The sequence below is a fragment of the Meriones unguiculatus genome, chromosome 7 (assembly GCF_030254825.1).
Source record: "Meriones unguiculatus strain TT.TT164.6M chromosome 7, Bangor_MerUng_6.1, whole genome shotgun sequence".
NCBI classification, from domain to species: Eukaryota; Metazoa; Chordata; class Mammalia; order Rodentia; family Muridae; genus Meriones; species Meriones unguiculatus.
This window is the reverse complement of record NC_083355.1, coordinates 76,581,072-76,596,706: the sequence shown is the minus strand read 5'-3', so window position 1 is coordinate 76,596,706 and position 15,635 is coordinate 76,581,072. Positions and strand designations below refer to the sequence as shown.

General features: G+C 42.0%; 1 protein-coding gene across 3 annotated transcripts in view; it reads right to left on the bottom strand.

Annotated features, from left to right (window-relative positions):
- Window positions 1-15,635, bottom strand: part of Klhdc1 (kelch domain containing 1) — a 38,191-nt gene that overhangs the window by 5,294 nt on the left and 17,262 nt on the right. For all 3 annotated transcript variants that reach the window (XM_021650939.2, XM_021650938.2, XM_060387570.1), the window contains 4 exons: window positions 14,687-14,799; window positions 11,367-11,439; window positions 6,961-7,045; window positions 1,973-2,025 (listed from right to left, as the gene is read on the bottom strand). In XM_021650939.2, the coding sequence (XP_021506614.1) occupies window positions 1,973-2,025; window positions 6,961-7,045; window positions 11,367-11,439; window positions 14,687-14,799 (324 nt within the window). The remainder of the gene's footprint in view (window positions 1-1,972; window positions 2,026-6,960; window positions 7,046-11,366; window positions 11,440-14,686; window positions 14,800-15,635) is intronic.

The following is a 15,635-nucleotide window of genomic DNA, read 5'->3' as shown; positions in this document are numbered from 1 at the left end:
AGATGAAGAATACAAGTACGTATATTGGCATCATGGATGGAAGGTCGACCAGATGAGGATGGTTAAAGCAGATGATGTTGAATGGGGGCTGGGAGATGGATGGTGAGGTTATTGAGACAGTGTAAGTAATATCTGGACAGGAAATATCTGCCCAGCCAAGGTAAATAAGGCAATTATAAATCTAACAGGTGCCTGTGTCTTCTTATTTGTGACAGCGGGTTAAATAATACCACTACAGTAATCTTAGGGCTAATAATAACCATTATATAGCCCAACACATTTTTTTTGTTTACTACAACATTATAGCAAGGTTAGCATCAAACTCAGATTCATCCACCTCTGCTCCAAAATGCTGGGATTAAATTTTAAGCTCCACCAAGCTTAAAATTTTCCATTTTAACTGTATGTGTGTATATATTTTATCATATATGGTATTTACCAGACATATTTGATTTCCAAAAAGTTGAAATATAGCCCCTGCCTCCTGAGTGATAAGATTAAAGACATCAACTACTGTGCTCAGCTGGAAATATACTCTTTGATATTACTATATGAATTACAAACAACTTTACAAAAATATACTGTTTACTTTAATTTTAAAAATAATGCTCATGAATGGTCTGAATATAATTTGATTATACTTTTTTATTTTGAGACACAGTCTCACGTATAGCTCTTCATGGTCTAGTATTTACTATGTAGACCAGGCTGGCCTGAATTCACAAAGATCTGCTTGCCTCTGCCTTCTAAATGTGGGATAAAATGCCTGTGCACTATATCTAGTTTTTATTCTTAGGCAGATGTAAATATTTTCTCGAATGTAAGTCATAAACTACCTGTAAAATAGCATAACTCCTCCCCAAGGAGAAGCACAGAGATTATCACACATTCATAACACATATTTTGCCTTTTCTTTGCTTAGCAGACATTTTGTTATTGTTAAAATATAATGAATACGTTGTGAAGGAAAAAATAAAAATTTAACTTAAAAATTAAGATAAAATAAAGCCAGCACAGAACTTGCCATGCTAACAGTCTGCGCTGTTCAGCTCCTTTGCAACCATCACACCCTCCACGTCCGCAGTCTCCTCCTCCTCCATGCCAAGTCTCCTTTACTCTCATCTCATTTGACACATGAGTGTGCCCTCTCCAGTTACTTCAGACACCAGCAAACAAACAGGGTTTGCTCCTTTGTGAATGACATATTTTACTATGAACATCTTTGTTTTTGTTTTTGTTGGTGATGGATTTTTTTGTTTTGCTTTTGTTTTGTTTTTGGTTTTTCAAGACAGGATTTCTCTGTGTAACCCTGTCAGTCCTGGAACTCACTCTATAGACCAGGCTGGCCTCAAACTCAGAGCTCTGCCTGCCTCTGCTTCCCAAGCAATTGGATTAAATGTGTGTGCCACCCCACCCCCACCTGGCCACTGTACACATCTTAAAGGTCATTCTATGCTCATATCACAATTAGCCTTCTTTAAAATTTTTACATTTAATTATTTGAAACATTTTTATGTTTAAATATACTTGATCATACTCTTTCTCTCCCCAAAGTCCTTCTAGATTCTTTCCTGATCCCTACCCATCCAACTATAAGTCCTTTCTCAAAAAACAAAAAAACAAACAAACAAAAGCCCAATACAACAATAAACTCCAACAAACCCCCACCAAACCACTCACTACACAGCTGAAGATGACTGTGATGAGTATGTCCTCATCCTCCTGCCTCTCCCTCCTGAGCACTGGGATGACAGACACCAGCTGTCATGCCCAGTTAGACAGTGCTGCAGATTGTGCCCAGGGCCTTGGGAATGTAGGTGAACCTCCAACCAACTGAATTTACAGCCCCAGCACACACACAGACACACACAGAGCCACACACAGACACATACACACAGACATACAGACAGACACACATACATATACATTATGTATGATATCATATATACATAAAAATACTGTATTTACTTACCTGAGCAGTGAATAGGGCTGTGTTTGAAAGATCAATAAATCATTACAGTGACCCTAATCAATAAAAAAAAAAAGGTTTTACCAATGATGTGAAGAAAATAACAGTACCTTAACTATAGAACATTTCTATTCTATGAATGTAAAATACCCAATAAATTTCTCTTTAACTAGTAACACACATACACACAAGCATACAAGTGTACATATCCACAGACATATACCTGCACATATGTATTTTTCCTGCTTGAAAACATGAGGTATATGAATATCAAATTTCAGTAAGCAAAATTTTATCTAATCAATACCCTATATAATTACAAATTTAAAAATTAGCAATTGTTCTCTGAGAATAGTAAGTAACAGAAGTAGTTAATATTTGTTTATTTTGGGGGGGGTGGTTGTTTCAAGACAGGGTTTCTTTGGGTAGCCCTGGCTGCTGTCCTGGAACTCACGCTGTAGAGCAAGCTGGCCTTGAACTCACAGAGATACACCTGCTCTGGCTCCCAAGTTCTGGGATTAAAGGCATGCATCAACGCAGCCCAGCTAATATTTGCTTCTTAAAACAGAAGTATTTCCTCCAAATTACTCTTATGTTAAAGGTTCCATGCCCTGCCTCCAGGTGGTTCTCTCTGTCTGGCAAGGCCTCCCTAACAGGCCAGCAGCTCCCTACTGAGCACCATCTCCTCCCTGTTGATGCTGTCTCACTGTTTTGAGACAAGGTTTCACTATGTAGCCCAGGCTTGCCTGGAACATACTATGTAGCCAGGCAAGTTTTGAATTTGTGATAATCCTTCTGCCTCAGCTCCTGAGCACTGTAATTGTATAATGAGCAACCACACCTGGCTTCCCTGTGAAGTCTTCCTTTGTATTTAAAATATTATTGTTATGTATTTTATTTTTTATTTCAGACATGGTTATTCTGTTTAGCCCTGGCTGTACTAGAACTAGCTCTGTAGACCAGGCTGGCCTCAAACTCTTGCCTGCTTCTGCCTCCTGAGTGCTAGGATTAAAGCATGTGTTACCATGCCAGGCATATTTAAAATATTTGTTGTTTTTGCTGTTGTTATGATCAAATTCAGTCTTACACATACTGGACAAGTACTCTACCTCAGTCCTACAGATTTCTCATTTGAATATCAAGGTTTAGTTTTCTTTGATTAATGCATCATTCATAAAATTAACATGGCAGTCTCTGTGAGCTGCCAATAGGCTGGGCCTGCCCCTGGGTTCTGAGCCCTGACTTAGAGAGGAACTATTCCCTTTTCTTCTCTCTTAGATGCTGGCCAGGGCCTTCATGCTCCTAAAGTCTCTGGTGGCTGTGGGCTTCTCATTCTTTGAGCTCTGCTCCCTGCCTGTTGTGACTGCCTGCCAACACGTGTCTGACCTCTAGGCTGCTCCATCTTCTCCATTTTCCTCCAGGCAGCTCCAGGGTTGACACCTTGCCTGTTCTGAGGGGTTTCTTTTAAACTCTAATAGTTTTCAAAAGTAAAAAAACATATATAGATATATGAATATGGTAGGAGTTCCCTAATCCTTTCAATAGGTCTTTATAATTTCACAATCATGATGATAATTTAATTTAATAAGAGCTCTTACTTTGTTTTATACATGTATTTTCTTAATTACATATTTTTTAAGATTTATTTTTATTATTTTTAATTCTGTGTATATGTCTGTGCCTGGAGGGCAGAGATGTCGGGGCCTCTTAGGTTACAGGTGGTTGCGAGCTGCCTGATGTGGGTGCCGGGAACTGAACTTGGGTCCTCTGGAACAGGAATATGTGCTCGTAAGTGCAGAGCCATCACGTCAGCCCCTGGTTTTGTATAATATTTAAGGCAGAGTCTTGCTATAAAGCCCTGGCTGCACTAATACCATAATACCATGTAGTTTAGGCTGGTCTCAGACTTACAGCAATCCACCTGACTCGGTCTTCTGAGTTCAAAAATTACAGGTGTTTGCTATCATGAGTGTTCAGGACTATTATTTTAATGATAAATTTTGTATTCTAAGTAGAGGGTTGTTTGTTCATGGTTCAATTTTTAATTTTATCTTTCTTCCATCTTTTTTTTTTTTTTGAAACAAGATTTCTCTATGTCGCCCTTGGCTGTCCTAGAACTTTGTAGAGGAATTTTAATTCAGAACATAGCTGCTTTGGCAAGAGATCACATCCAAAGACCTAGGTCTGTGTGCTGGCTGGAGTACAGACATGTCTTTAATCCAGAGGCAAGCAGATCTCAAGAGTTTGAAGCCAGCCTGGCATAGAGCAAATTTCAGGTAAAGAAAAGCTTAGGTGTGGTGGTAAAGGCCTTTAATCCCAGCACCTAGAAGACAGAGTCATGCAGATCTCTGAGTTCTAGTCAGTGCTGCTCAGTCAGTTCAGTTGAGAGTGAGTTGAGAGGCAGTGAAATGGAGTTGGGTTTGTGGCAGATCAGTTTGTAGAATTCAGAGGCAGTTTTACTGGGACAGCTGTACAGAGACAGGTTGAAAAGAGAAAAAGCTACACACAGGTGAAGACAGAATGAGCCAGAGAATGAAAAGGAGCCAGAAGATTAGAATAGAGTGCTAGAGTTGGTTTGAGGCCAAGCAGAGCAATTCAGTGAGAAACTGAAAGAAGCCAGACTGAATCAGTCAGCTTGGAGAGGAGTTTGGACCAAAACAGCTGAGGTGAACCAGGCAGCCAGACTTCAGAAAAAACTAGGAAGGGTAGGCTTATTCAGCAGCAAGTCTCAGAGGCTAAAAACATTCTAGGCCTAGGTTATACTGTATGGAAGCTAAAAGCTTCCACTTCTGAGCCTAGGTTAGCAGAGACAATAAGCCTCAGAGATAACAGTTACATCAGGCAAATAAAAGATACTTTTACAGAACTCACTCTGTAGACCAGGCTGGCCTCTGACTCAGAGATCTGCCTGCCTCTACCTTTAGAACACTGGGATTAAAAGTATAGGCCACCACTGCCCCGTCACTGTTTTTTTGTTTGTTTGTTTTTCTTTTCTTTTCTTTTTTTGAGATAGGTTCTTTTTATGTAGCACAGGCTGGCTTTAAACCTTCAATTCTCCTGCCTGAATGTCCTGAGCAACTGCTGGGGCATAAGAATGTATCAACATGCCTACTTCCTAAATAAGGACTTTTAGTGCCAAGGAAAATAAGATAAACCACAAATGTTCCACTGGGGGAGGAGCAGTGATGGGACTTGAAGCCAGGGCCTTGTGCAGATGGCCTTTAACAGAGTCCTTGGCTCCAGTGCTTTAGCAGAGCAGGCTGCTCTGGAGCCTTCATTGTACATGTCTGAGCTGGTGGCCATAGACTACAAAACCAACCAAAGTCCCTGCAGAGAAGCCATCTCTGTTTAAGGTTTGTCACTCTGTAGAAGCAATCTGTGCCTAAGGACAAGAAAAGGAGCTACTGCCCTTTTGGTGGGACTCTGGCTAGTTGTGCCCCATCCCTGTTCACTCAGGGTCTTGATACACTTCAGCAGCCTAGGCAAATTGGCCCCTTCAGTGCTTGTCTGCCAAGTACCACAGGTGAGAGTGCCCCGCTGCTCTACACTTCCCGTGGGCCAGGGAGCAGAGGAGCAAGGCTCTCCTCAGGTGACCTGTTTATTCCTTTGACTTTAAGCCATGTTAAAGCTGCAACATTGAAAACTCAAATGTAGAACAGACGGAAAGCAGAAGCAAAACCCCACAAAACAAAAAGAACTAGAGCAGGTTCTTCTACAGAGAAGTCAGCCACTGAGAGTTAGAAGGATTGGCCATGTAGGCATACGGTTCTTGTGTAATTCACATGCTGATTTCTATACCCCGATATCTGGTTGCGGTCCTTGTTCTGAGAATCCTTGTTCTCCAGTGTTGTGTAAACACTGCTCTACAACAGTCCCCTGATATGCCAATAAAGCAGCTTATAGCCAATTGCTGAGCAGGGGAGAGACTAGGGCTAGACTTTCTGCCAACCAGAGGAGGAGTTAGAAGAGGAATTAGGGGAGTCAGCCACAGGCAGAGGTCCAGGAGACATCAGCAGAGAAGAGCTGGAGCAGGAAAGCCACAAAGTGCAAGTATGTCTGGGCTGTGTACTGGGAGGAAGCCAGATTAGCTTAGAGGGTTAGGAATGAGTAATAACAGCTCAGTTACTGTGCTGTGAGGCTTGTTAAAATAAGAGTCTCGATTATTTGGGTAATAGCCAGGCTAAGAGAGAAACAAATGCAATTTTATAAAAAACAAACAAACAAACAAACAAACAAACTTTAACATAGCTAAGTCCATTAATAAATTCCATGGATGAATAGATCTCTGTGAGTTTAAGGCCAGCCTGGTCTATATAGTGAGTTACAGGACAGCCAGAGCTACATAGTTAGACCCTGTGTCAAAACAACAACAACAAATATAATTTTAATTATCTGGGTGATTATTACTTTAATTATGTATTCTCTCTCTTTCTCTCCCTCTCTCTGTTTTTCAAGTCATGGTATCTCTGTGTAGCCTCAGCTGTCCTGGAAATCACTCTGTACCAGGCTGGCTTCAAACTCACTGAGATTTGCCTGCCTCTGCCTCCTGAGTGCTGGGGTTAAAGGAAAGAGCCACCACTGCCTGGCTTGCATTTTTTTTATACACAGACATTTTAATACATTTAAACTCCAAGTTCTTGTATTGTGGTAAGGCTTGGAGAGAAAAAGAAAAAGGAGATGAAGCCATAGCCTGGGGGGTTAGTGCTATCACAATGTGTGTGTGAAAGCAAGGTCCTAGATGGAGCCCCAGCACTGGAAAGAGAAAGCCCTTTTTAATAACTTAGCTAATGAAATTAATAGACTGATCTTGGTCTGTAAACCTGAAATAGCCCTACATACATCACAAAGCCTCTGACTTGGAAGGGTGGTCCTTCCAGGCATCACTTCTAGTCATTCTGTGCTTTGCCGTTACCATAGCAACAATACTGCTGAGAAGCTGTTTGAATATCATGATCACTCAGACAAAATGCTTAAATATAAGATTTACTTACTGTGTCCAAGAAAAGTAAGTTATCTTTGCTCCCACCAAATACCATTATTTCATTTTCTTTTCCCAGACAGGCTGTGTGCCATAACCTGTGATGGAAAAGTACGCGCAGAGTGAGTGGCTCTCAAGGGCGAGTGCAGAAGCTACTTCCAGAGCGCACACTCTGAAGGTCTAGTTAACCAGCTCTCTCAGCTCACCACACCATGGTCCAGTTACAATGATTCTAGTATCTCTGTCTCGGTGCCCAGCTCTGCTAAACCCTTTCTCTCACACATATTATCCCTGAAATGAATTTAAATGCATCAACCCGTCAGGTACAATGGGCACCTTTCCCACCTCTTTTGGGAGCCTCCATGTCACCTTTGCCCTTCCATTCCTGCTCCAGGCCCCACCAGCTGACAAACGCACATGGAATTCCTTTCATATTTCTACCTCAAACCTCTCAGTGTGGGTACAGAATACCATAATGTGTCCCTCGTTTTTCTATCCATCATCTCCCCATTCACATAGAGGCATTAGATAATACTTTTAAAAGGCTTTTTGCCATCTTAACCACTTCAAAGAGTTTTAACTGGTACCTAGTACCTGCACATGCATACAGGGTATGGTGAAATAATCAGACCCAAGTGTGCGGCAGTTATGGCTGGTAATCAGTACTTCTGTCCCTCAGACACTTATCAGCTCTGTGTCAGGAATGTTCAGGTTCATCTCTTCTAAACGTTTTGGAATATACTGCAGATATGTGTGTGGTTTTGTGCTGATTCAGTCCTAGGGGCTGAACGCAAGGCCTCTGTATGTGGCAATCCTTCTCCCACTGTCATAATCCACTGTTGTCTCAGGAACTTCCTGATCAGGAGGACTCTCTGCTAAAAGAACTGTTTTGTTTTTTGTTTTTTCCTGGCCTAATATTTACAATGAACAATTATTTTCCCCTACAAAGCTTAGTTTTTGCCTTTCCCCAGATGAGCCTTCTATATCTCTACCTACCCTAAGGTATAAAAACTCCAGGCTTTTGTTCTCCCTCTTCTTATACCTGGGTTAAATCACTCTCTCCTTTACAGGCTCAACCCCCAGAAACTGCTCCAAATCACCCATGCACTGGTTCTGCTCTTGCCGCTGGCATTGACTTGCTCACTTTACACTCTCCTAACTTACATTTGGAGATCGGCTCTCTATTTGCTATTGCACGCGTATCTTCTAGCTCCCTAAAAGACTGACGTCTGTGAGGCCAGAAATGGCCATTGTGCCGTGCTGGAGCTGGGTCACTGGCTATTCGAGGCTGGTATTGCAAATCTCCCTCCAGCTTCAGGCTCAGTGTCATCACGTTGGTGGCTTGGTGTCAGGCTTGGTGGGAGATTTTACACCTTGGAAGTCAGCAAATGCTACACATTAGGTGCTCCTGCTCTCAGGAGTGGCTGGAACGGTACACCAGTCCAGCACGGCATCTGAATACTCTCCCTTCCAGAGAACGCCAGTATGGTATTCTGCACCCAACCTGTACTCCACAACCTTTGACTAGCAAGAGCAAACACACATGAAGATCAGTTCATTCAGTCATTAACTCTGCCAATTATCTCAGGAAGGAGCAGAGCATCTACTGTTCTCTGGGAGATGGACTGCTAGCGAGCTCACATCTATTTCCAAGTTTCACATTATTTACTGAAAACAATTTTATTGCTTTATATTCAGTATTTCCATAGGCTCTAGCTCTCAGAAAAATATAAAGATAAATTCTCAATTTTATAAAGTAAACTTAGAATTTTACAAAGTCATTACTTTGACTTTAAGAGAGCACAATATTTTTCTTTAAAAAAAAAAAAGTGGGGGAATCTTTCTACACAGACCAGGCTGGCCTGGGACTTGCTGTGCCTGGCCCTGCCTCCCAGGCACCTGGCTTCTGTGGATGCAGGTTTCTTATGTCTCAGACCAGGCTGGCCTGGCGCCCATTATACAGCCCACGCGGCTCTCAACCCCATGGCATCCTGATTTAGGGTGCTTCTCTTAATAGAACAAATTACTGAAACAACAGCCACCCAAAACAACAATATATTACACTTATTTACTATTGAATATTTACTTCTATACATTTATCCCTTTTACTTAACCCCCACAAGTGCAAACAGTGGGACTCTGCACACTTTCTTCAGTTCCACACACACTCAGTGACAAATGCACTCATGGCCCAGGATGAAACATGAGATAGGATATTTGGTAAACTCTCTGCCCGATTCTCCGTATCACCTGCTGGAGTGGAGACTGGTCTAAGTTTTCAGCAGGAACCCAGATAGTGTCAAGGGATGTGGCATGAGATTAGAGACGGAAAACCCTGAATGTCCTCATTTATGGGAAGGGCTGGGTTAATTTCCAGGAGAGAAGCCATGGGAATTATGGGTAATGCCGGCAGACTTGATGGCATCTGACAGGACTCAGTGCTTGTCAAGCCTGCACGTTCTATGGCATATTTACAGGCAATAGTCACTCCTAACAGCCACTTTTAACAAAATGGCACGCTCCAAGGTCACGTGAGCAGGCAAAGGTTTGCGAAGATGAGGCCTGGAGAGGAGAGCGCTTCACCGCAGGACAGTCTCAAGCTGGATGCTTCCAGGCATCCCACAACGCACAAGGCGTTCCTCGAAACCGCAAGTTGTTCACTGGAAAGTGTCACAAGTGCTGAGGCCGAGGAACCCTGGCACCCTAAGAGGAGAATCAGGCAGCCTCAGTTCCCATTGTGGTGTGGGAAGCCACAGAACACACGGAGAAGCGCCTTCACTTGTCTCTTTCATTCAAACCACACACGCACCCAGAGAGCTCTCCTTACACTCAACGCTACCCCACCTGTCTCCTCACGTCATACCTGAGGGCAGATCTGCCTCTGTCTTATCTGCCTGAGGGAAACTGGAAACCTGGATCTCATCTCCGAAGGACACTGGAAAGCCTTTCCTGCCTTGATTTTGGTGGCATCTAGCTTGCAACCTGATGTTTTCTACAGACTGACAGCTTATGTCCTCTCACAGCTGCTCTACACTTATCACCTAAACGTTCTAATAAAGCATAGCATCGACAGGACACGTGAGCTCAGTCAAAAGAAATCGAGATAAATAGCTCTAGTTCTAACGAGCACATTATTGATAACAATTGTTCTGCTAAGTTACTCATTAAGACTTGAAATATCAGTCAGAAAATTTAAAATTAAACATTTGCTACCACTGACATCCATAATTATAATTAGTGTATTCATAAAAGCAAAGAAAAACAACCCTAGGAAAGATGACAGCTGTCATCTTACAGATGAGGACACGCATGTCTTCAGTAACTTTGTAAAGCCAAAAGATAAGCAGTAGCTCAAGCTGAATGCTGTCTCAATAAAAACTCTTAAAGTTTCAAAGGGCTAGATGTGTTAATATATTCTAATGACATTTATACAAAAAAACATAAAAAGCATATGCAGTTATGATGTTCTCTAAACAGTATATACAGATTTATGTATCAAATTCATAAGAATATTTAGGTCTTTTTCTCAAATAAGCTATCAGTTGCCATTTGTTAAATAACAAAGAAAAGTGTATCATACGATGACTTTATGCTAACAAAGGATCTGGAGGAAGGTCACTTCTGAAATACGTGGCATGAGACAGCATGCTATCTGCAGATGATCCTATGGCCTGCTTATCTGAATTTCTTATGAGGACATTTTCATTATACTAGTCAATACAATTTGAAAAATTATTATGGTACTTTTGGATTTTCTTTCATAATAGCATATTGTTTCTACAATATTGATCCTGTAATAGACAACAAACAGCATTTTCTAAATATTCACATTAATGAATATATCACACTGCTGCTTATTTTGAGAAAAGGTTTCATGTAGCCCAGGCTACTCTTGAACTCACTACATAGCAAACAATGGTCTTAAGGTCCTATTCTTCCTGCCTGTACTTCCCCAGTGCTGGGCTAACAGGGATGGGCCATCACGCCCTGTTCACCTTGATGGTAAGAAAAAAAATAATCTGCCTCTACAGTAACATAAAAGCAAATATCCCAATAAATTGCTTTAAATGTCTTCTAAAAAAAAAAACCCATGATTAAAGCTAACCATATTCCTATCTCTTAATTAAAAATAGTAACATTAAAAATGATCTTATGACAGGTTTTAAATTACTTTGTGCTTTTTTTATACTTACTAGGCAAACATATTTAGCTAAAAGTAATATTTTCAATTTTACAACTATGGATAAAAATAGATAAATCATTTCTAATAAACATAATCAAAATAATTAATTTAGTTAATTAACATAAAACTAGTTTGAGAAGTAACTTTCTGTTGCTTATGGTTCCCTTACAAACACTGTGCACTGTTCTAAATTTTAATACTGTAAAAACTCTCAATTGTTTTACTTTTGGGCTTACCTGGGCCTGGTATAAGGTAAATGTTTAAGTTGTTTCCAACAGTTTGTTATTATATTATGAATCCAGCCATCACCTGAAATATTAAGACAGTTCAGATATTATGATTAGGCCTTTGGAATATAATTTTAATTTTTTCTAGGTTTATCATCTTACAATTGCATCATTATCTTGGGTGAGTTTGCATATTTTTCATAAACATTTTAAACATGTACAACATGAGAATGCCCCACTTCCTAGAAGTAACAACTACCAAGGTTTGTGGCTTTTGGTGACGTCTATACTTAGCACATGAGGCCCTGGTTCAACTTCAGCACCAAAAAGAAGGGTCAAAAAAAAAAAAAAAAGGTGTGAGGGGAGGGGGGAACAAAAAGGAGGGAGAGAGAGAAAAAGAGAAACTTTGTCACTTGGATACTACCTTTCATATAACCATGATGCTGTGGCTGTGTAACAAAACGAAGGGTCTCGGTACCCATGCAAACACATCTTAATCTTTTTCTATAAGGAAGGAAGAGCTAGAGCATCCAATGACCCTTATGCTAATGATCAAAAATAGCAATTATGGGGCTGGAAAGATGGCTTAGCTGTTAAAAGCACTAGCTGCTCTTCCAGGGGACCTGGGCTCTGTTCCCAGCACCCACATGATGACTCACAACCATCTGTAACTACAGTCCTAAGGGATTTAATGCCCTCTTCTGGTCTCTATGGACACTGCACACATGTGTTACACAGACATAAACGTAGGAAACTTCCATACACATAAATTTTTTTAAAAAAGCAAGTATGAATTAAAAACAGTAGCTGGTATAAAGTTATGATATTAATCTGTATTGAAATGTACAAATGTCAGTCTTATTGTATTCCAAATTTAATTAAAAACCTCATCAGGGCATGTTGGTGTATGCCTATAATCTCAACACTTAGAAGGTACAGAGGCAGGAGGAGCAGAAGTTAAGTCATGCTTGGCTATGTAATTAGTTAGGCCAGGATGAACAAAGTGAGACCCTGTCTCAAAACAAAACAAAACAAAAACAAAACCACCACCAACAACAACAAAAAGTCCTCAAAAACTGAGAAACATTTCTAGAATAATTAATAATCCTACTAAGAACTTCCTCTGGAGTTTGGTGGCTAGAGGATTACTGATATTGGAAATGAAGCCAGGCGTGTTTATGCAAGCCTTTAATCCTAGCACTAGGGAGTCAAAGGCAGGTGAGTCTCTGAGTTCTGAGTTCAAGGTCAGCCTGGTCTACAAAGCAAATTCTGAGACAGCCAGGGCTACACACATACACATACATACACACACACACACACACACACACACACAAACCAACGCTGTTTCGAAGAATTAAAAAGAAAAAAAAGAAGCTGCTTTCAGATTCAATAGGACAGGTTTCTCTCACTGAGTTCACTTAGAAGGTACAGAGGTGGGAGGAGCAGAAGTTAAATCATGCTTGGCTATGTAATTGGACCACCTGGGGCTCCAGGAATTCTCCTGCCTCATTTGGTGCTGGGATTACAGAAGTTCCTCCCTATACCCAGATCTTAATGTGGGCGCCCACATCAGAATTCATGGGCTCACACGTGCACGGCAAACACCCTTCCAACCGAGTCCCCAGGACCTCTTCTGAAGACATTATAGTAGTTTTAACAGTGAAGCTCCGGAGTGAAAACTATCGCTACCCACAGAAAGCTTTGTGCTAAGGGCCCACAAGATGACACGGTGGTAAATGCACCTGCTGCAGAGCCTGGAGCCTGCTTCCCAGGATCCACCTGGACGGAGGAGAGAACTGACTCCCAAAAGTTGTCTTCTGGTTTCCACACCCATGTTACACATACACTGAGTGCGCACACACACACTAAATAAGCAAATAGAGTGGGAAAATGATAAATTTTTTTTGGTTAAGAAAATAATCTAACATATTTGTCAAACACAAATATACATATTCTTGGTCATTTGTGTTCCTCTGATGCCACAATTTACTGCTGAAAAAACAAAAACAAAAACAAAAACTGCGCTAGACAGGAGTTATAGACTTGTGGGCCAGCAATACAGCTTAGTGGATAGCAGTGCCTGCTGCCCAGACCTGAGGACCTGGCTCTGTCCCTGAAGCCCACAAAAGGACAGGAGATGACTGACTCCCACAAGTTGACCTATGACTTCTACATGTCAATGCGGCACACACATGACCACACACACATAGTCAATACATGCATAAATGAATAAATACATGGAAAGCGAACAAAACACCACCTAGACGGGTTCCAGGATCCCGCTGAGCACGTTGGAATTCTTGAACAAAAGGAAGAAACTGGCCTTCCACCTTTGCCTTTCCAGCCTCAGAGGGAAGACTGTCAACCACAGTCTAGCTTACAGTACAATAAGCCTCTAGACAAGAGATGCAGACACAGAATCACGGGGTGTGGGAATGAAAAGGAGCTCTACTGTTTTCTCTCTCCTCTGTCCTGGAGCCTTGACCTTGCAGATGCCAAGCAAACATTCAACCAGTGAGCTTTAACCCCTGCCCTGTCACATCAATTCACAGTACAAGCATCTGGTTAGAGATATAGGGAGAAAAGATAGAATTCAGTGTAAGTACAAAACACCATTAGTCAAAAAAAAAATGAGCCGGGGTGGTGGGGCACGCCTTTTTATGCTGGTACTCCAGAGGAAAAGGTAGATAGCTCTCTCAGAGTTCGAGGCCAGCCTGTTCTACATGGTGAATTCCAGGTCAGCCAGGGCAACACAGGGAGACCCTGTCTCTACAAAGCAAAACAAGAGACAGGAGAGAGGATGACTCAGTGGTGAAGAGCACTGCTGCTCCTGCAGAGTTTTGATTCCCAGTGCCCGCGAGACCGTGCACAACCATCAGGAACTCGAGTTCCAGGGGATCCAATACCCTCTTCTGGCCTGCATGGACACTGCACACATGTGGTACACAGACATACATACCAGCAAAACACCTAAACACATAAAATAAAAATTAAAAAAATGAATCAAACAAACAAAAATTCCAAGACCCTGGGACCAGCAAGACGGCTCAGGAGGTGAGGGTGCCCGCTGCCAAGCCTGATCACCCAAGTTTGATCCCTGAGACCCACATGGTAGAAGGAGAACCAACTCCCCCAAGTTCTCCTGTCTCCCCACATCCATGCACACACACACACACACACAACGGGAAGAAATGTAAACCAGTTTTTAGCCACTCCCCATCCCCAGGAGGCCCCCGCAGGACACCACTCCCACGCCTTTCCCCAGATGCCTAATGCCTGGGTACTGGGTAAAGGAGGTGATGGCTGTATGCTAAGCTGCATGGACTTACTTAATGGAATATTATCTGCACTTAGTCCACCAAATAAGAAAAGCTTATCATCAGCTATTGCTGTTAAAGTGTGCCATGACCGATGTTTGGGGTTTTCTCCATTAACAGAAATCCTGTAGCAGGGGAAAACAAAATTAAAATCCAACTTTGAAATAATCATAATGAAAAGATTTTTTTTTTTTATCATCTTCCCAAGACAGTCTTGCCATGTAGCCAGGCTGGCCTTTGCTCATGATATCCCTGCCTTGGCCCATTAGTGCTATGCATTCACCACAGATCTTAAAGAAAAAGCTGAGCGAGGGGGTGGAGGTGCATACTTGTAATCCCAGTACCCAAGAGGCTGAAATATGACTAGCCTGGACTACATAGTGACTTCAAGGTCAGCCTGAACACTATACCAGACATATATACAGAGGAGGAGGAAGGGAAATGAAGCAGGGACGGAAGGAAGATAAATACTGTGGTTATATGTCATTAACCACCACAAAACACGTTCACTCTGTAGGAGGTTGTCCTTAGAGAGCTCACAGAGGTCTGCCTTCCTGTGCCTCCTTCTCCTGAATGCTGCTGCTCCCTGCTCCATTGTCTGTACACCACAGACTACCTTTCAGGAAACTGTCTACGGAGTGTGCTGTCCCAGCCCAGCACAGGGGCCTCTGGTCACCTGCTCCTCTGGTGAGCCGCCCATCTGTGTCCTTTCCCACTAGAGTGTCTTTTTTAACCCTAAATTCTTGTGGACCTTTGACTTTGACTCCCTGCCCCCCTTCTCCCTCTCCCTCCCCCCTCCTCTCCCTCTCTCTGTTTTTTGAGACAGGGTTTCTCTGTCCTGGACTCACTTTGTAAATCAGGCTGGCCCAGAGCTCACAGAGATCCGCCTGCCTCTGTGTACCGCTATATCTGACTCATCTTTCTTTTTTTAAAATGCTACAAATATTGCTTTCAGTTGACT